At 41.2% G+C, this 22,249-nt stretch overlaps 2 protein-coding genes across 4 annotated transcripts; both read right to left on the bottom strand.

The window, feature by feature from the left end:
* Positions 1-1,250: 1,250 nt before the first annotated feature.
* LOC123995553 lies at positions 1,251-3,043 on the bottom strand. Its single transcript, XM_046299187.1, has 3 exons — positions 3,035-3,043; positions 2,556-2,974; positions 1,251-2,516 (listed from the first exon to the last, which is right to left on the bottom strand). Exons 1-3 carry the CDS (start codon positions 3,041-3,043, stop codon positions 1,997-1,999), a joined length of 948 nt encoding a protein of 315 aa, XP_046155143.1. The 3' UTR covers positions 1,251-1,996.
* LOC123995714 (lysosome-associated membrane glycoprotein 5-like) lies at positions 1,251-12,854 on the bottom strand. Of its 3 annotated transcripts, none has more exons than XR_006831877.1 (7): positions 12,205-12,854; positions 10,106-10,284; positions 9,681-9,812; positions 9,262-9,355; positions 8,213-8,401; positions 2,059-3,318; positions 1,251-2,019 (listed from the first exon to the last, which is right to left on the bottom strand). XR_006831877.1 is itself a non-coding variant. In XM_046299386.1 (6 exons), exons 1-6 carry the CDS (start codon positions 12,260-12,262, stop codon positions 3,140-3,142), a joined length of 831 nt encoding a protein of 276 aa, XP_046155342.1. In that variant the 5' UTR covers positions 12,263-12,854; the 3' UTR covers positions 1,251-3,139. The 3 variants fall into 3 exon arrangements, 1 of the variants encoding a protein (XP_046155342.1); XR_006831878.1 differs by having other exon boundaries at positions 1,251-2,526; positions 2,644-3,318; XM_046299386.1 differs by having other exon boundaries at positions 1,251-3,318.
* Positions 12,855-22,249: the final 9,395 nt, after the last annotated feature.

Here is a 22,249-nt window from a genome sequence, read left to right as displayed (position 1 = left end):
TCATTAGGCCTTTCTCTCACATTAATCTTCTCTTTGTGCCAGACTGGGTTCAAATGCCTTCTGTTTAATTTTTCTGTATTTAGAATTATTGTTTGGATAACCTTATTTACTATTTGTTACTTATTGATTTTTATTTTATTATTTCACTCTCCATGCAAAGCGAACTGCAAAGAACACCAGAATAATAAGTATTGTTGTAATGTTTGTTTATGTGTCAATTAATCTCATAAAGGATGGGTTGCCAGCTGCTGATTTGACACGAATATAAAATGTCATTCATTCTTTAAAATTTCATTCATTCAGTCTGTGCAAAGTGTCAAACCAAGGATAGATATATGGGACTTCAGAGCAAAATGAACACCAGGTAAGGGCTCTGAGTTTGATGACTTGTGTCAGCGGTGACATGATTCATGATGATGTCTGTGGCGTTCAAACAAGGAGGTGGGGATGTCACAGATGCTCCATTTATTTTCAATTTGACTTACTCATATCGCATTTCCTCTGAACGCCCAGAGTCATACGTCGAGATTAATACCCCATCTTCACCTCGATGACTGGGCCATGCCACGCCCGACAGGAGCATTGATCACCCGGGCTCAGTCGCAGCTGTCAACCGCTCCCGTGGAAGACTCATGGTTGGGACTTCAATTAATATTATGAAAGTAACCCATCTCTTTCAGATTTTAAGTCCATTTAGTGTGACAATATTCCATGTTTTGTTTTCATGTTCTGTAACACAGGGCTACTGAAGCCTGAAAAACAGGCCACTGAAATATATTTTACAACAGGCATACTTATCCAACAATCAGAGAAAATTTAAGATGGAGGGCCAGTAGGAGGCACCCTTTCCCAATGCCCCAGGGCAGTGATTGGGGACATTGCCCTGTGTAGGTTGCCGTCTTTCAGATGGGACATTAAACGGGTGTCCTGACTCTCTGTGGTCATTAAAAGATCCCATGGCACTTATCGTAAGAGTAGGGGTGTTAACCCCGGTGTCCTGGCTAAATTCCCAAGCCATCCCTCATACCATCATGGTCACCTAATCATCCCCAGTTTACAATTGGCTCATTCATCCTCCCATCTCTCTTGTAACTATTCCCCAGGTTGTTGCTGCAAATTAGAATGGGTTCTCAGTCAACTTACCTGGTAAAATAATGGTAAAATAAAAAACACAAAAGTTGTCCAAAAGTATAGCTAACCAGTTTTATATGGGCATACACAAAACAACATGAAAAACAGACCTACGCAGGTTTAGGACATCTCCTAGGAAATTTATTTCAGTGAAGTTTGCATCAGCATAGTTCTTTCTGAAAATATTGTACATTTATTATTTTTGAAGCTTAAATATCGCACATTTCTTTCACAATGATACACTTTGTTCGTCTGACATTCTGATTGAAGATAAATTATTACATAATTTCTTTGCGAGTTTTTTACAGAAGATGTTTTATTTGTTTTATTTACATATTTCATATGTTTCTTGATATAATTCCATAAAATGGGATCTGGAAAAGGATCCATCAAACCAAAGTAAATACACTGAAGGTCGTTGAAACACCTGCACACAGCACAATTCTCTCCACTTTCACAACTTGTTTTGCAGCGTGTTCACAGGAAAGACAGAGAGACAGGGGATGGGGAATGACAAACTGCAGGTTTCTCCACATAACCACGATTTATGGACACAAACAACAGAACACCATCTATGGGTGGAATGCTAACTGAAAAATCTCTGCGCGTAAATCAAATGTTGCGCAAGTCTCCAATTGACTTCAATGCATGGTTTTACTCAAAAGCATATCTCAAGTTAGCCATATTGCAAGTTAGGCCTCCATCAAGTTCTGGCATACTCTCCAATATATGGTGAAGTTCAGAGCAGGGGAAGTCACGTTGGTTTGACTTTGGAGAGGCAGGAGCGTTGCGGTTATAATTGTAGTCAATGATTGTTGTTCTAATGTCCAATCCTTGAATGGAGAGTGGTCTTGTTGTCTTGATTTTATAGTATAGTGGTTGTAATGTCTTGAACATCACATTGTGCTTGTTTCAATGTCCTATTACCTTGAACATCACATTGTGCTTGTTTCAATGTCCTATTACCTTGAACATCACATTGTGCTTGTTTCAATGTCCTATTACCTTGAACATCACATTGTGCTTGTTTCAATGTCCTATTACCTTGAACATCACATTGTGCTTGTTTCAATGTCCTATTACCTTGAACATCACATTGTGCTTGTTTCAATGTCCTATTACCTTGAACATCACATTGTGCTTGTTTCAATGTCCTATTACCTTGAACATCACATTGTGCTTGTTTCAATGTCCTATTACCTTGAACATCACATTGTGCTTGTTTCAATGTCCTATTACCTTGAACATCACATTGTGCTTGTTTCAATGTCCTATTACCTTGAACATCACATTGTGCTTGTTTCAATGTCCTATTACCTTGAACATCACATTGTGCTTGTTTCAATGTCCTATTACCTTGAACATCACATTGTGCTTGTTTCAATGTCCTATTACCTTGAACATGGAGTTGTGCTTGTTTCAATGTCCTATTACCTTGAACATCACATTGTGCTTGTTTCAATGTCCTATTACCTTGAACATCACATTGTGCTTGTTTCAATGTCCTATTACCTTGAACATCACATTGTGCTTGTTTCAATGTCCTATTACCTTGAACATCACATTGTGCTTGTTTCAATGTCCTATTACCTTGAACATCACATTGTGCTTGTTTCAATGTCCTATTACCTTGAACATCACATTGTGCTTGTTTCAATGTCCTATTACCTTGAACATGGAGTTGTGCTTGTTTCAATGTCCTATTACCTTGAACATCACGTTGTGCTTGATTCAATGTCCTATTACCTTGAACATCACGTTGTGCTTGATTCAATGTCCTATTACCTTGAACATCACGTTGTGCTTGATTCAATGTCCTATTACCTTGAACATCAACGTTGTGCTTGATTCAATGTCCTATTACCTTGAACATCACGTTGTGCTTGATTCAATGTCCTATTACCTTGAACATGGAGTTGTACTATTGTGATGATAATATCTGATATCTTACATATTCCTCTTTACCAGGGAGATTTGTGGTACAGTGGCTGTTTAAATGTCCAGTTCCTTACATGTTGTTGTACATGGATCGGTCGCAAGGCAGCTGAGACTGAGTGGCAGCAGTCAGTTTAAGGTGGAAGTGGTAGACGGACAGTGTGATGACGATGATGAGGCCCAGGATGAAGCCCAGGATCAGAGGAAGAGTCTCCTCCAGCTGTTCCCTCTGGTCCGTGATGCACTTATAGGCTGCAGGTAGACACACACACACACGCACACACACACAACACATTCATGTGTGAATAGATTAGAACTGTGTGTGTGTGTGTGTGTGTGTGTGTGTGTGTGTGTGTGTGTGTGTGTGTGTGTGTGTGTGTGTGTGTGTGTGTGTGTGTGTCTGTCTGTAGCCATGCAATGCCTTGCATTAAATCAACTGTTACTGATGTGGTCATGTGTAAAATAAGCTCAAAAGAGCATTCCTACCTACCCCTACACACACACACACACACACACACACACACACACACACACACACACACACACACACACACACACACACACACACACACACACACACACACACACACACACACACACACACACACACAGACACACACAGACACACACACACACAGTTCTATCCACACATGTGCAACTAAAGCTACATGACTGGCCTGCAACCCTAAACTCTAAACTGTAAACTCTAAACCTAACCTTAACCCTAATCCTAACCTTAACTTTAACTAACTGGGAAATTAAACATGGGTTTGCTGGTCAGTCACATCCCTTAATTTTTTCCCATCCCCACAGTGAGAAGGTTCTCCTCTACGAGAGAGCGTTAACGTGACATCACTGATTAATAACAGGTCAAAGGTCAACATTTAATAATATGAGGTCAAAATGTCCCAGAAACAGAGTCTCACTAGTCACATTTAAGGGCAGTCAGGGCCATAACAGTCAGGGCCTTAAAATAATTTAGTTCATATTAGCTAAGTGATCTGTATCTTTACATGTACTGTACATTATGTCCTGGATCATAGGATGTATTTACTCCACGTCATCATCGGTGGACTGCTCTCTGGTGGTTAGCAGATCTTACAGAATGTGTGCCAGATGAAAAGCTTCTGTATACCACGGGTTACAGAAGGGTACTGTAGCAAAAAAACAGTGTAGTTTACTGCCATCCAGAGAGAGAAGCATGATCGCCTTTAGAGGTCACAGTATAGAATTGTCGTGACGTGACTATCATTAATGTGATGACTGCTATTCATCGAATAATTACCTCCAAAGTTAAATTATTACTTGATTAAATCAATTATGAAACAATTGATTCCTTAGTAATTTGGGGCACCACGGGAAAAGTTTATTTAATGAGTTATCGTTTCCCGAATTAACTCAAGAATATATCAATATCATACCAGTCATCATTCTATTATATTCTCATATCAGTCTCATTCTGAACGTCACAAATATCTTAATCCACAAGAATACTAGCCTAGGTGATGAATCAGCAATACACAAATTGGCACAAATGACTTCCCTCTGTTTGTTAGACTAGATACCTCAGAGGTACCTGTGATGGTGAGAGAGATTTGTTCTTCCCTCTCGTCCTAGACTATTTTACATACCAGCTGCAGACTGGGAATGTATTGGTCTAGTCTTCAACTGATTATTATTTGTATTTCTTTCTAAAGGGTTGAATCAGCTCAATATTGCGGAAAGATTTTTGCTTCCATCAATGTAATTGTCTGCATCATTTCCAATCCCCCATATATTTTTGGGGCTAAATATATATATCCATATACAGTGGGTTCCAAAATGACTGGCACCCCTGACTGGCAATGCACAAACAATACTTAAAAAATATAAACAATATAATTATAGAGAGAAACTCAAAATACCAACATGTGAGAAATACTGTACTTTATTAATGTTTCAATGGAACCAACCAAAATCATTCAATTATTTAATACAAAATAAATTTAACCAAAATCAAGGTTTCATAATTATTGGCACTCCTCATTTAGTACTTAGTGCAACCACCTCTGGCAAGGATAACAGCATGGAGTCTTTTCCTGTAATGTTTGACAAGGTTAAGAAACACATTTGGAGGGATTTTGGACCATTTCTCCATGCAGATCCTTTCAAGATCCTTCACATTCTTGGGTTTGCGCTTATCAAATGCCCTCTTCCACTCAGCCCACAGGTTTTTGATTGGATTGAGGTCCGGCGCCATGCCAGAACATTGATTTTGTTGTCACAGAACCATTTCTGTGTGGATCTTGAGGTATGTTTTGGGGTCATTGTCTTGTTGGAAAGTCCACCTACGGCCAAGTCACAGCCTTCTGGCAGAGGAAACCAGATTGTCAGCCAAAATTGCCTGATACTTGGTAGAATTCATTATGCCGTCAATCTTAACTGGTGCCCCGTGACGTCTGGAATTAAAACAGCCCCAGAACATCACTGACCCCCCTCCATATTTCACTGTGGGCATGAGGTGCCTCTCCTGGTATGCATCTCTGTTTCGACGCCAAACATGCCGATGCTGTATCTGACCAAAATGTTCAATTTTGGTCTCATCTGACCAGAGCACCTTCTTCCAGTCATAAATTAAATGACGTTTGGCAAACTCTAAGCGGTATAGGTTAACGATTACTTTGGGTCAGAAAGGGCTTTCTTCTGGCACCCCTCTGGCAACCCTTCCAAAGAGCCTCTGGTTGTGGAGGTGGCGTCTGATGGTGCTTTTTGAAACCTGGTGACCCCAAGATGCTACAAAGGCCTGCAATTCTTTCACAGTGATTCTTGGGGATTTAGTTGCTTCTCTCACCATCCTCTTACCTATCCTGGGGGGCAACCCGTGAGGTTTTCAACTGTACCATATCTTTTGAATTTTCTAATAATTGCCCTGACAGTGCTCAGTGGTATATTCAATCGTTTGTGGATCTTCTTGTAGCCATTACCAGATTTATGAAGGTCTACGAACATCTGTCTCTTTTGAACTGCTAGTTCTTCTGTTTTCTTCATGGTGTTGGATGACTGTGGGATATTGCATGTGTGTTACCTCACTTTTATATACTAGTGATACAGGTAGTGATGTAAATGCTCAATATAGTTCCTTAAGACTTAGGTAAACTTAAATAAGTGGAATTTAATTTGTGGTTTAATTTTGATAGATGCTATTTACAATCATCTTTAAGGGTGCCATTAATTGTGAAATCTTTATTTGGAGGACATTGATTTTTAACTGAATCAATAAATAATTTTGGTTGGTTCCATTGAAACATATACATACAAATACCTATATAGACATACATACCTTTTTTTTTGAATATACCTTTATTATTCCCCGCAAACCCTACCACCCTTCCCCCAATCGGAGTAAACTAATAAACAATAACACTTAGACTTCAACCTCTTCAACTTATTTAATTGTCAAGAGTTTCAGAGGGTCTTAACATTTTCTGGTCTTGTAGTTTTAACCATTTTGTGATGTCCAGGTTACACCATCCACCTGCTTGGTCTAATATGTTCATTCTTCCGCGAGTCCTTTTAAGCCCTCTGGTCGGAAAGGTGGTTCCATCATGTTGACACAACGTCTGTGCTCACATGGGCATATACATATACATACATTTTCCATATTATATCGGTCATAATTACCAACATTTGGATATTGAAATATATTGCCCCAATGTTCATTGTTTGAAGTTTTGGCAAAGTCTCTCTGTTGTAACTAAAGCATTTTTAACTTCTCTGTACTGCAGTGCAAGAGAGAGAAAGTTTACAACCTGCGTTAAGTCATAAAACTGTCCCAACTCCCCCTCGGGGGGGGTTGAGCTATCTGTCCTGCCATGTGCCAAGCTGATCTGGCGCCTCTGATCCTCACCCAGGAGAGAGAGTCATGACAGAACTATACAACTAAAGTCTAAAGTCTGCATTGAGGACAGGGATATAACTACAGCAATAAAGTCCTAATGACCTCTCTCGCTTTCTCCTCTACTCTCTTTCCTCTCTTTTATCATCCCTCCATCCCTCTCTGCAGCTCTGCTCTTCAATCTGCAGTAACATCCCCCAGCCCCCAGAGAGAGAGAAGGGTGAGGGAGAGGGAGATGAAGGGAGCAGGGAGAGTGCAGTTTGTAGGAGTTGTGAGATAACTTCTCCAATACTACTTTACGGCAAACTGTCATCACCATCATCCTCACTAGTGTCAGATCTCTCCTCAAGATGACAAACTTTTTGTTACTGGGATATACATTTGAGATGTGTAAAACATTTGCAAATTGAGGGGAGTACTACTGTAGGTTGTTGTTCTATTTGTATCATCACTGAACATGGCTGTATGACGTTAGGGGTAGAGTCTGTACCTTCACTGAACATGGCTGTATGACGTTAGGGTTACAGTCTGTACCTTCACTGAACATGGCTGTATGACGTTAGGGTTACAGTCTGTACCTTCACTGAACATGGCTGTATGACGTTAGGGTTAGAGTCTGTACCTTCACTGAACATGGCTGTATGACGTTAGGGTTAGAGTCAGTACCTTCACTGAACATGGCTGTATGACGTTAGGGTTAGAGTCTGTACCTTCACTGAACATGGCTGTATGACGTTAGGGTTACAGTCTGTACCTTCACTGAACATGGCTGTATGACGTTAGGGTTACAGTCTGTACCTTCACTGAACATGGCTGTATGACGTTAGGGTTACAGTCTGTACCTTCACTGAACATGGCTGTATGACGTTAGGGTTAGAGTCTGTACCTTCACTGAACATGGCTGTATGACGTTAGGGTTAGAGTCTGTACCTTCACTGAACATGGCTGTATGACGTTAGGGTTAGAGTCTGTACCTTCACTGAACATGGCTGTATGACGTTAGGGTTAGAGTCTGTACCTTCACTGAACATGGCTGTATGACGTTAGGGTTAGAGTCTGTACCTTCACTGAACATGGCTGTAGGTTAGGGTTAGAGTCTGTACCTTCACTGAACATGGCTGTATGACGTTAGGGTTAGAGTCTGTACCTTCACTGAACATGGCTGTATGACGTTAGGGTTAGAGTCTGTACCTTCACTGAACATGGCTGTATGACGTTAGGGTTCGAATTACAGTTAGTTAAACTACAGTTAGTTAAGGTTAGAGTCTGTACCTTCACTGAACATGAAATCTGAGTTGATGTCGAAGGGCTGGATCTGGACGTCACTTATGGCAACAGTCACTCCCTTTTGGTGGTCACTGGAGATGAGGGTGAGTGTCTGCTTAGCCTCGCAGACATATGAGCGGCCAGCAGGGGTCTCTAACGCTGACAAATGGTGGGTGCTGGCTGTGTGCTTCCCAGCTGTATGGAGAGAAGAAACAGGAGGATACAGTACATGAGGAGACATATTACATGAATAGGTAGGTACAAACACACACACAAGCATGCATTTCATACAGAGAAACACAAAAACATGTCTTTAATAGAATTTGGTTAAAGAAATGTGTAGGCCTATAGGCTACACAATATCGAAATAAAAGTCTATATAGCCTATTCAGCAAATATTTGTGAAAGATTTAGGAATAAGTATTGAAATGTTAAAACCTCTTAAGTATAAAACCTCTATGTACAAGTGTTATAGGAATTTCTGTGTTTTTACAAACACATAAAACGGCCACTGCGATAGACACACCAATAGCGTGTACAGAAAAAAAGGGTGACCTACAGTATAATCAAAACGTGCTTCGATGAAAATCGATGAAAATGCAATGTTTGCTTTCAATAACTCCATTTTCAACTTCACTCCAGCCTGTCCCATCATGAGTTTTAAATGTGGATTAATATTGAATCCAAAAATGGTGCGGTCAGGGTAGGCTATGTGAATGGAGCCTATATTAGTGAATTTAATTTATCATCAATGCTTCTCAATAAGTCATGATTCTCAATAAGTCATGATGGCTATTAAATGAATGAGTTTATAATATATCTAATCGAAATGACTGCAATAAATCAGAAGTGACCAAAGAAATATTCAGAAGGAACATCATTATAATAATAATAATAATGTTTTGTAGAAAGAAAATTGAAAAAATACTAATTAAATTTGGAAATATCCAAAGGCCCATGTGAATTGTCTTTCTTTATTGTATCGGTTTAGTACAAATGTGAAATAATTGTTTCAATGAAACCATACTGCAAAACAAACAGAAATTGCTACTCACGGTTGTATGGGTTGAGGAAATGCGTTTTCTCCGAGGTGTCATAAACGAACTGCATCTTGCTAATTCTCCACACATGTCCATTGCCACTGAGTTCCTGCAACACACACACACACACACACACACACACACACACACACACACACACACACACACACACACACACACACACACACACACACACACACACACACACACACACACACACACACACACACACGGTCATTCCCTGCTTTCCAATATTATTATTTTTACCATATCGTAACCAGCAGCAGAACATTATGCCTGGCTGTTATGTGTAGGCGATGTTACCCAAACATATTTTTACAAGAATTCCACAGGGGGTAAACGCACTTAAGGATTTTGGGTCATTGTAAATCGCCTCCGCTTGCCCACTGACTATTGCATATTAGCGGACAAACCTTGACGAAGTAGATGCGGAGTGTGTAGGCGTTATCATTCCACGAGATGTGTATATGGGCATCCTGGCTCCCGCATTTCCCCTCTATGTCTGCCCCGCGAGGCAGAGCCAGATACGCATTCTCCGTGATAAGCTGCAAAGAACAGAACAGATCATTCAGTCGTGTATGACTCATTGTGTCGATCAGACACTTGTTTTATTCTCAGTAGACTACTCTTCTATGAACTGTTTCACACTGGTACGCTGTTGCTACAGCCCAGTACAGTGTTTCCAAAATATCTGCATTTTACGCACAGGCCAAAGTGCGTAATACCGTGGCATGGGTGTCCTTGTGTCTGATTGTTACATACAGAAATGGGACAGTGTGTCACTGTCCGTTCAAGTTGATAGACAGATGAAGTCTGACAGGTCGGAGTCGTGTCTTACATCTATTCCGTTGAGCGCGAGGACATCGAAGGGGACCGTGAAGCGGACAGCGAACTCGACCATGAGGCAGGTGGTCCCGTTCTCTCGGACCACGAACATGTCTTTATCCGGGTTGGTGGACAGACCGGAGAGGTTCTCTCCCTCCTGCTCGGCGGAGACCGTAAACCGGACCAGGATCGCTGAACAGAGGGAAATTGAGTCATGTCGGCAGTGTAGAGTACAGTGGGAATAGAGTGGCAAATCAAAAACAGTTGATATGTTTTCTAGCGCCAACTATATTCCAATGAATATGCTTAAAAACTTCTACATGATTGGTGGGTCCCCCACGGATGGTTGAGCTAATGTAGGCTAATGGGATTAGCATGAGGTTGTAAGTGACAAGAATATTTCCCAGGACATGGACATATCTGATATTGGCAGAAATATTACATTATTGTTAATCTAACTGCACTGTCCAATGTACAGTAGCTATTACAGTGAAATAATACCATGCTATTGTTTGAAGAGAGTGCACAGTTAAAAAGTGATTAATAAACCAATTAGAAACATTTGGGCAGTCTTGATGCAACATATTGAACAGAAATACAATGGCTAATTGGATGAGTCTAAAACTTTGCATGCACACTGCTCCCATCTAGTGGCCAAAATCTAAATTGCGGCTGGGCTGGAATAATACATTATGGTCTTTCTCTTGCACTTCAAAGATGATGGTACAATTATTTATTTTTAAACACGTTTTTTTTTTCTTTGTCTTATCTTTTACCAGATCTAATGTGTTATATTCTCCTACATCCTACATTCTCCTACATTCACAAACTTCAGTGTTTCCTTTCAAATGGTATCAAGAATATGCATATCCTTGCTTCAGGTCCTGAGCTACAGGCAGTTAGATTTGGGTGCCATTTTATGCGAAATTTTTTTAAAAAAGGGTCCGATCCTTAAATTAACATGTGAGATCAGCAGATGGAACAGAATAAAATAGAATCTATAGAAAATAGAATAATGAGCGACTTTATTTTCAGTCAATGATGGTTGGAAAGAATGGGCAAACATGCATGATCAGCAAACCCAGTGTGCCCAAAAACTCAAAGATTAGGCTCAAAGGGACTTATCTTCTCCCAAAAGACAAAGGGCCGATCATTTAGCGAATCTTCTCTTGAGTATATTTTCCCACTCGGATGTAAAACAATACACAGCTACATGACACGGTTGTAAGATACCTCTTCGATCTCAAGTGAGTGAGTTACTCGTCCCCTGCATGCCTTAGCGACATGGGCAGCACACAAGGACGCCCATATCGGTGAGTCTAATGCTCTAATAATGACAAGCACGTGACTCTTTTTCTCATAAAGCGCTTTTCAGCTTTTCACCGCACTGACGTAAAAACAGGTGGCTGTGCCTCTAAGCACAAACTCAACAGGAATTTCTCTCTCTCTCTCTCTCTCTCTCTCTCTCTCTCTCTCTCTCTCTCTCTCTCTCTCTCTCTCTCTCTCTCTCTCTCACACACTCTCACACTCTCTCTCTCACACACACTCTCACACTCTCTCTCTCACACACACTCTCACACTCACACACACACACACACACACACACACACACACACACACACACACACACACACACACACACACACACACACACACACACACACACACACACACAGTGTGCAGTCACACACATAAAACACACACACACACACACACACACACACACAGTGTGCAGTCACACCGAAATGTCGTATAAAACACACACACACACACACACACACACACACACACACACACACACACACACACACACACACACACACACACACACACACACACACACACACACACACACACACACACACACACACAGCAGTGTGCAGTCACGACCGAAATGTCGTATAAAACACACACACACACACACACACACACACACACACACACACACACACACACACACACACACACACACACACACACACACACACACACACACACACACACACACACACACACACACACACACACACACACACACACACACACGCAGGTTGCAGCGTGCAGTCACGACCAAAATATCGTATGCCACCCACATACACACACACAGCTTACCGAACAAACACAGTAGAACTCCAGCGGTGTCCAAGGTGCTGAATCTGAGCTGCTCCATTGCACTGCTGAAATGGCTAAATGGCTGGTAGCCTTGTAGTGAACCCGCAAAGAGAGAGCGAGAGAGAGAGAGAGAGAGAAAAAGACAAAAGAGAGAGCGGGAGGGAGAAAGAGAGAGAGGAGGGATACAGCTGCTCAGTGTCTCGTAGTCACGATCATCGCGAATGCAGCAAATCTCCAGGTGAATGTGAGAGTTCGCATCTGGTTTGCTGCGTATTAAAATGTCACGGCTGTTTCGTTAACTGCTATCTGAACGCATTGTACAGCTTAATTAAGACTCTTTCCTCTCTCTAAATTCAGACGATGAGAGAGCTTTTGGTGAGCGTCACCGGCGGCGAAGCAGAGTTTCCCCTGCACGCACATACTAAGACAGACAGGGAGCCGGAAACGACGCTCTGCGTGACTCAGGCGATTCGCTGTGGGGAAGAAGTTAAGTTTCTCTCCCGAAGTTAGTTTCCTTCAAAAAGCTTCGCAGCAGCGACCGCAGCTAGTCAGTCCCGCAATGCTGCTGTTTCCATCTCTGTGATTGCAGCTGAGGTGTGTGCTACCACCTCTTCTCTCCTTCTGGGCAGGTTGCAGTTGATGTGGTGTGTGTGCTACCACCTCTTCTCTCCTTCTGGGCAGGTTGCAGTTGATGTGGTGTGTGTGCTACCACCTCTTCTCTCCTTCTGGGCAGGTTGCAGTTGATGTGGTGTGTGTGCTACCACCTCTTCTCTCCTTCTGGGCAGGTTGCAGTTGATGTGGTGTGTGTGCGCGTGGATGGCAGTCTGGCGACGTGCTCTCCCGCACACACAACGGAGTGTGAACTCAGTCTTGAGAACACCGGGCAGTGCGTGTGCAAGTGTCCGCTCTCTCACACCTTTGTCATAGACATTGTGCATACTACAGCTTAAATACACACCCTTTACTTTTGTGTGTCTATGATTCTAATGATTTTAAACGGTAATAAACACACGGCACGAATGGATATGTGTGATGTGTCAGATGATGTTGTATCGCTTGTAATTTGGCAATAGCGGACATTGCCAGTGTATGCCAAGCACTCTGGAAAATAATAGCTGATCGGGTCGAAACTGTCTGTCAACCGTTTCAGCTCTGACACCTCTATACTCGTGTCACCTCTACCCCCCCCTCCCCCACCCCTCCTTCATATTGCTTCCACAAACATAGGCAATACATAATACATGAAATAACTATAGCGCAGTATAAATGTGATAGCTTTCTCAGTAGACTTTCCAGAATGACCCAGTATTCTAACGTCAAGGTTATGTGAAGATTTCATAACTTACCAAGAAGCTTGACATTGAGGAAACACACACACAATTTCCTCCTCCAAAGAACACAAACACTTTCCATTTAGAAATACCAACGATGATTTATTAATTCATCTTAATATTTCACAATTCAAGAATGTAACTGAAATAGAATCCACGAAAACAATTTAAAGAAATGACATGTATATATTGATATTTCACAACCGATATGAGTAGCTATGAAAGTGATGGCGTTTGTTCTTCAAAATAAATGTACATCATCTTTACAGTAGCACAGGAATCATATTTGTGCTGCATGAGGCTTCCGGGTGGATATGCCTTTGCGTTTGTCCCGCCTCCTTCCCAACACTAGTGTGTACAGGTATTTGTTCCAGCCCAAGGCAGAACTAACACACCTAATTCAACTCATCTCATATAGTCCTCAATCTAGAATCACAATTAGGCAAGTTTAATAAAATGTGTTAGTACTGTTGGAATAAAATAAGTGGGGGGAAAAGCCTTCACACACCGCAACTCTCCAAAATAACAATTGGCTATTATGCATGATCCTTAGATAAATACTGTTTAAGAGGAATGGGCCGTTTTAAAATTGAAGTCAAACTCGCATTTCACTGCACTGATACTGTCAATGCCGGGCTTGCTACCCACCTGCGGGTGTCTTGTGCTCAGCGGGAACGTCTCTGAACGCGGCATTCCTCGCGGTGAACCTGAGGCGGGATCTCCTCCACAGGCGCCCCCCTGCGCCTCCTTCCCGCTCTGTTTAAACGCGGGGAATGTAAACCTCCGAAACAGTTTGTTGCCCAATACCGTGAACGTCGTTGAGGAGTTGGTGACAGGTGGTGTAAAATCTGGAATTTCGGTGTTGGTCGTCGGTGAAACGTTTCTCCACATAGTTTTGGTTTTGTGTAAAGGCATTTTCGAACGGTCAGGAGGTGCAGGACTGAGGATGCATGTGGGCAAACTGCACCTTTTCTGGTAGTAGCTGTCGTCAAATCTCCTCACACTAAAGGCAGGTCCTGTTTTCAGTTTGACATCATCCCATTCGTCTTTGCCTTTGTTGCCTGGGATAGGAGTTAGCAGGACACCAAGACGAGAGGACGAAGAGGCTATTGGCGCAGATATTGACACGCAGCTTTTGGTGGTTTTGAGGTTGTTTTTGACCGGCCGGGGCGAATATAGAACTGACATGTGATTAAGATGCTCAGATCCTCTGGTAAGAGGAGGCAGGTGATTGTCGGAGCTGGTGAACTTTTCCCCAAGTTTGGTGATGACTGAGATTGTTTTCTGGTTTGGGCAGGTCTGGAGGTTGTTAGATCGAGGAGGGGGTTTGGGGGTGAGAACACCCGAGAAAACCAGCTCCTGTGGGAATGTGGGGATGTCAATCTCTCTCTCAAACTCCTCAATGGAATCCATTGACTGTAATCGACTCTTTAAGATCAAAGAATTTCTTCTGCGACCCGAACGCCTCAGGAGCCATGTCCCGTCCACTGCTGTCAAGCTGTTGCTTTGGGGACAGGCCTGGAGAACGTCTGGTGTCTTAATGGGATCCAATAACTTTCTCTCCAACTTCTCCTCATTTACGTTACAATCCGAGCTGACGTGGGAATTACCATCTTTCTGACCTCCAACGTCATTTTCACGGGTTTTCTTTGAGTTACTGGTAAGCGCATAAAAACAGTCTGTGTGGCCGAGAAACTTTGCTACCTCCACTGCCGAGTTACCAACGTTATTCTGTCGGTCTATTTGAAGCCCCAGTCTCTTGAAGGCTCTCACCAAGAACGCAACGACCGGTGAGTGACCAGCCACTGCCGCGTACATCAGCGCAGTGTTCCCCCACGCGTCAACCATCTCTGGATCTGCGTTGTTTTTAACCAAAATCTTCACCGCGTCAAGGTAACCTTTTTCACATGCGTAACTGAGCGCAGTGCGGCCACTCTCGTCTTGACAATTGACGCTGGCGCCCCTATGGAGAAGCATCTCTATGAATTTGGACCTGGTCTGACATTCGGGTAGCAGAACAGATGAGATGAGAGGGGTCTGCGCGCCCTCCGTTTTGGAGTCGATGATTTTCCCATCCAGTGCGTCGAGAATGAACCTCGCCAGGTGGACCTTATCGTTCGACATGGCCTCGAGGAGGATTCTGGTGCCTGTTTGGCTGCTGGACTTTTCCGGAAGTTTCAACATGATGACTTAATTGATAGAATAACGGTTTTATGTATGTTAGACACGAAGCAGTATCTGTCCAGGAGCAGGTTTGGTGTAACCTCTCTCCCAACCTGATGCACACCGCAAAAAAACATACCGCCCCTCAAAGCTGTTTTATAGTCACGAAAAGCCATGGAGTTGCCAGGACAACGCTAACATCATTATCATACTTTTTCAGCTTTCTAATGGAATCACTAATAGCCTAATTGTGATAAGGTGCTTCAGAGGCTGCACCGCCTGTTTGTGTGGGGGTCTGGGGGACTGTGAATTAATTGAGCTCTTATTGAATGTGATTATTGCAACAAACAGAACAGTAGCCTACAGCTCATGCCTGCCAGGGTTCATTGCAGTCGAAATTCAGTTTTTACTCTGTTCTGTATCATATTGTACAAAAAATGATCAAACTAACACTGTGTGACATTTTTTTTTACAGTGTTACAGTTGAAGTCGGCAGTTTACATACACTTAGGTTGGAGTCATTAAAACTAGTTTTTCAACCACTCCAAACATTTCTTGTTAAACTATAGATTTGGCAAGTCAGTTAGGACATCTACCTTGTGCATGACACATCGAATTGTTCCAACAATTGTTTACAGACAGATTATTTCACTTATAATTCACTGTATCACAATTCCAGTGGGTCAGAAGTTTACATACACTAAGTTGACTGTGCCTTTAAACAGCTTGAAAAATTTCAGAAAATTATATCATGGCTTTAGAAGCTTCTGATAGGCTAATTGGCATCATTTTAGTCATTTGGAGGTGTACCTGTGGATGTATTTCAAGGCCTACCTTCAAACTCAGTGCCTCTTTGCTTGACATCATGGGAAAATCAAAAAATTGTAGACCTCCGCAAGTCTGGTTCATCCTTGGGAGCAATTTCCAAACGCCTGAAGGTACCACGTTCATCTGTACAAACAATAGTACGCAAGTATAAACACCATGGGACCATGCAGCCGTCATACCGCTCAGGAAGGAGATGCGTTCTGTTTCCTAGAGATTAACGTACTTCGGTGCAAAAAGTGCAAATCAATCCCAGAAAAACAGCAAAGTACCCTGTGAAGATGCTGGAGGAAACAGGTACAAAAGTATCTATATCCACAGTAAAACGAGTCCTATATCAACATAACCTGAAAGGCCGCTCAGCTAGGAAGACGCCACTGCTCCAAAACCACCATAAAAAAGCCAGACTACTGTTTGCAACTGCACATGGGGACAAAGATTGTACTTTTTGTAGAAATGTCCTCTGGTCTGATGAAACAAAAATAGAACTGTTTGGCCATAATGAACATTGTTATGTTTTGAGGAAAAAGGGGGATGCTTGCAAGTCAAAGAACACCATCCCAAACGTGAAGCACGGGGTGGCAGCATCATGTTGTGGGGGTGCTTTGCTGCAGGAGGGACTGGTGCACTTCACAAAATAGATGGCATCATGAGGGAGGAAAATTATGTGGATATATTGAAGCAACATCTCAAGACATCAGTCAGGAAGTTAAAGCTTGGTCGCAAATGGGTTTTTCAAATGGACAATGACCCCAATCATACTTCCAAAGTTGTGACAAAATGGCTTAAGGACAACAAAGTCAAGGTATTGGAGAGGCCATCACAAAGCCCTGACCTCAATCCTATAGAACATTTGTGGGCAGAACTGAAAAAGTGTGTGCGAGCAAGGAGGCCAACAAACCTGACTCGGTTACACCATCTCTGTCAGGAGGAATGAGACAAAATCCACCCAACTTATTGTGGGAAGCTTGTGGAAGGCTACCCAAAATGTTTGACACAATTTAAACAATTTAAAGGCAATGCTACCAAGTATTAATTGAGTGCATGTAAACTTCTGACCCACTGGGAATGTGATGAAAGAAATAAAAGCTGAAATAAATCATTCTCTCTACTATTATTCTGACATTTCACATTCTTAAAATAAAAGTGGTGATCCTAACTGACCTAAGACGGGGAATTTTTACTAGTATTAAATGTCAGGAATTGTGAAAAACTGATTTTAAATGTATTTGGCTAAGGTGTATGAAAACTTCTGACTTCAACTGTATTTCCTCAGAGTTGCTGGTTGAAAATACAATCTACAAAGGACCTTCTAACAAGCAGGTTTGCATGTGCGGGAGTTTCAGCTTTCCATGGTGACATCACACTGCAGTAAATAGGTTAACAGACCAGTTCCAAACCTCTCTTCCAATAACAACTAGTTTTCGTCTCTCCACTCATACCAATCACAGACAGTCCAACAACATTTTAGCTTGAGAAAGTTTTTTTGTTGCTAAAAGCTATTTTTGATCATTTTAATGGAAATCTATTATTACAGTAAGTTATTTAATTGTTACCCAGAAATGATTTGCTATTGATATACAGTACCAGTCAAAAGTTTGGACACACCTACTCGAGTTCACAGAGAAAAACGTAATGAAATGGGATTTAAATAATTGAACCGACAATCGGCCAATTCGTTGTTTAAAAATGATTAATTGAAGTGTCAGTTAATCACAGCACTAAGGATTTCACAATGATAACTACAGTACCTGTCACATGTTTGGACATTCCCGTGGTTTTCTTTATTTTTCAAAACTATTTTCTACATTGTAGAATGATAGTGAAGACATCAACACTATGAAATAACACATATGGAATCATGTAGTAACCAAAAAAGTGTTTAACAAATCAAAATTGATTATGTTATGTATGCCTTGTTGACAGCTTTGCACATTCTTGGCATTCTCTCAACCAGCTTCACCTGGAATGCTTTTCCAACAGTCTTGAAGAAGTTCCCACATATACTGAGCACTTGTTGGCTGCTTTTCCTTCACTCTGCGGTCTGATTTATCCCAAACCATCTCAATTGGGTTGAGGTTGGGTGATTGTGGAGGCCAGGTTATCTGATGCAGTGCTCCATCACTCTACTTCTTGGTCAAATAGCCCTTACACAGCCTGGAGGTGTGTTGCGTCATTGCCCTGTTGAAAAACAAATGATAGTCCCACTAAGCACAAACCAGATAGGATGGCGTATAGCTATAGAATTCTGTGCTAGCCATGCTAGTTAAGTGTGCCTTGAATACGAAATAAATCACTGACAGTATCACCAACAAAGCACCCCCCCACACCATCACACCTCCTCCTCCATGCTTCACGGTAGGAACCACATATGCAAAGATAATCCGTTCATCTACTCTGCATCTCACAAAGACACAGAGATCGGAAACTAAATTCTCCAATTTGAACTCATCTGAACAAAGGACAGATTTCCAACTCGTCTAATATACTTTGCTCATTTTTCTTGGTCCCAGCAAGTCTCTTCTTATTATTGGTCTCCTTTAGTAGTGGTTTCTTTGCAGCAATTTTACTATGAAGGCCTGATTCACGCAGTCGCGGCTGAACAGTTGATGTTGAGATGTGTCTGTTACTTAAACTCTGTGAGTATTTATTTGGGCTGCAATATGAGGTGCATTTAACTATAATTAACTTATTCTCTGCAGCTGAGGTAACGCTGGATCTTCCATTCCTGTGGCGGTCCTCATGAGAGACAGTTTCATCATAGCATTGATGGTTTTTGCGACTGCATTTGAAGAAACATTCAAAGTTCTTGACATTTTCTGGATTGACTGACCTTCATGTCTTAAAGTAATGATGTACTGTTGTTTCTCTTTGCTTATTTGAGCTGTTCTTGCCATAATATGGACTTGGTCTTTAACCAAATAGGGCTATCTTCTCTATACCCCCTACCTTGACACAACATAACTGATTGGCTCAAACTCATTAAGGAGAGACATTCCACAAATGAACTTTTTACAAGGCACATCTGTTAATTGAAATGTATTCTAGGTGAAGCTGGAAGTGCTCAGCCAACAAGTGCTCAGCATATGTGGGAACTTCTTCAAGACTGTTGGAAAAGCATTCCAGGTGAAGCTGGTTGAACAAATGCCAAGAGTGTGCAAAGCAGCCATCAAGGCAAAGGGTGGCTACTTTTAAGAATCTCAAATATAAAAATGTTAATTTGTTTAACACTTTTTTGGTTACTACATGATTCCATACTGTATGTGTTGTCATAGTTTTGATGTCTTCACTATTATTCTACAATGTAGAAAATAGTACAAATAAAGAAATACCCTTGAATGATTAGCTGTGTCCAAACTTTTGAATGCTACTGTATAAATGGCTTCATTGGGCCTCGAAGGGAAAGGAGCGTGGGCTTCCCTCCAGCCCCTTTCAGCCTTCAATGACACGACGATTCATCTTCAGTTGTCCTCATTTCATAAAGCAAGAACCAAGATATTTTTTTGTATGTTTTACCATTTTACAACATATCACTGTTTACATTCACAGAGATATTCCTGGGAGAGTTTCGCACTGTGAAAAAGGAAACAGGGTTCTTTTACTTTTGAACACTCCACCTGTTGACTGAAATCTGCAAATACACATCCACTTTAGTAAATTAGCCTGAATTCAAGGCCTGTACAGAGTTTGGTGGCAAAAATTAAAGGTGCTTGTGGCAGCGAGAGGAAGAATAAACACAATTAACCTGACTCAAAACACAAGAAAATAAGGAAAAAATTAGATAAATGCTACCTGTTCATCTTTGTCTGTGTTCGGTGCAGGCAAGTACACTAGCAAAGACCACAACACCCCCCCCCCCAAATGGTTGACACAACATTATTCAGATGTACTGTAAATAAACAACCAACAGACTGCACCTTTAAGGTATCCCCATAGGCTAGAAATAAAGTACAGGTTCCATTTTACACCTGTATAATTTATTGGTACACATACTAGAAAACAGTATTAAGGGAGCAGGGCAACAACAGTATTTTCATTGCTAGAAGCTCGACAGTACAATATAAATACAAAAACACTAACATGATGATCCGTACGTTGACAAGCTAAAAAGAGGATATACAAATCGAAAAGGAAATCAAAAGCTAAATTATTCTGCAAACATAATCTGCTTTGTCAACAAACTAGAGAGCAAAAGTTACATAGTCACACATAACAGAAACATTCAACTAGTGCAAAAGCTCTAACAAACACAATATAGTCTTAAACTACACACTATATTTAATATATTATATATATATATTATTTGTATATTTATTTATATACCTTTATATAAATAACCCCTTATTTTGGGATTTATCATTTGTAAAATAATGTAAATGTCCTAGCAGACATTGAGAGGCCCATTTGAAAGCAATGGAATACAATTTAAAAGCACTTTAAAAAAATGTGTAATTCTACACAAGATATGTGGTGAGAGCATTAATTTGTTTATCGTGTGAGGTGCTAGAGAGAGAGTGCGAGAAAGAGGATTTGAAACAGAAAATAAGAAAGAAACAGTAAGAAAGGAACCCAGTGGTTGATAATTGTATTTCCCGGCATTGATTGACCAGGGTCACCAGTGAACACATTTAGGTTATTACCTACATACATCCCAATATATATAATATTCTCTGTAGACCATTTGGGTGAACAACAGCAGAAACAAAGTTTAAAAGAAGCGGTTGTTGTCACTCAGGGTCTATGCATTGTCTGTTTTGGTCGATCTTTGTGAGTGCAATGCCATGCAGTATACACCTGACCACACAGTTGTCTGTCTGTATGTACACACAAACTACAGTAGCCATGGTTTCTTTATAAAAACAATCCCACAATGCATCTCTCTAACTAAATCGTTCACCTGTCCAACACCGTCATATATGGAACGCCGTTTGGCTGCACGTCATATTATAATTTAACGCGTTCATACATTGATTACACTATCACTCGTATTTCATATGTCACAATGGTTCATCGATACCCATGCCATGATGCTGGTAAACTTGTCTCGCGCACCTACAGTGATGGTCATAAAAAAAGCTAGCTAGCTCATGGATGCAAACAATGTTCTTCCCCAAAAACATAGCAAAATGACGTAATCTGTTTCAGTATCTATATAGCTAACTATATAGCTTGGTGTCATCATCTAAAATAACCCTAATTTATAAGACACTTATTATTTGATTAATGGTGTTCGGACCCATCTATGTGAAGCTAGACACAATAAGGATTAGCCACAATAGTGGACATTGCTGTTATCCTTCAAAATAAAAGTATGTAATTGACAGTGATGCAAATTAATACAAATAGTAGAATTATGCCATAATTGAATAGATCAAGCTAAACGAGGTTGTAATGTTATATAAAATCAACAAAAGACAATAATTTGACACCCAGAGAATATTAGCAATCTTATCTCTTATTGTGGGACTCTGAAACAACTGTGAATTGAGCCACATTTATTGTCAACCCATGTGTATTGGGACACCATTCCAGAAGAAAAACAATACTGTGTGGATGTTTGAGTTTGATAACTCTGAGGAGGTCATTGGGAATTAATACCTTGGGTATTGAGAAAACTGATACAACATTGAGCCCCAATCCTTAGGTAAAGCTATACACTGCAATATGAATGTCAATACACACAATGGGCTGACAGGGGAGGTGATTTCACACAGTCACAGTCCCGA

Source organism: Oncorhynchus gorbuscha, linkage group LG14 (assembly GCF_021184085.1).
Source record: "Oncorhynchus gorbuscha isolate QuinsamMale2020 ecotype Even-year linkage group LG14, OgorEven_v1.0, whole genome shotgun sequence".
Classification (NCBI taxonomy): domain Eukaryota; kingdom Metazoa; phylum Chordata; class Actinopteri; order Salmoniformes; family Salmonidae; genus Oncorhynchus; species Oncorhynchus gorbuscha.
Note: the sequence above shows the minus strand (reverse complement) of the source record. Positions and strands in the feature narration are given on the sequence as shown.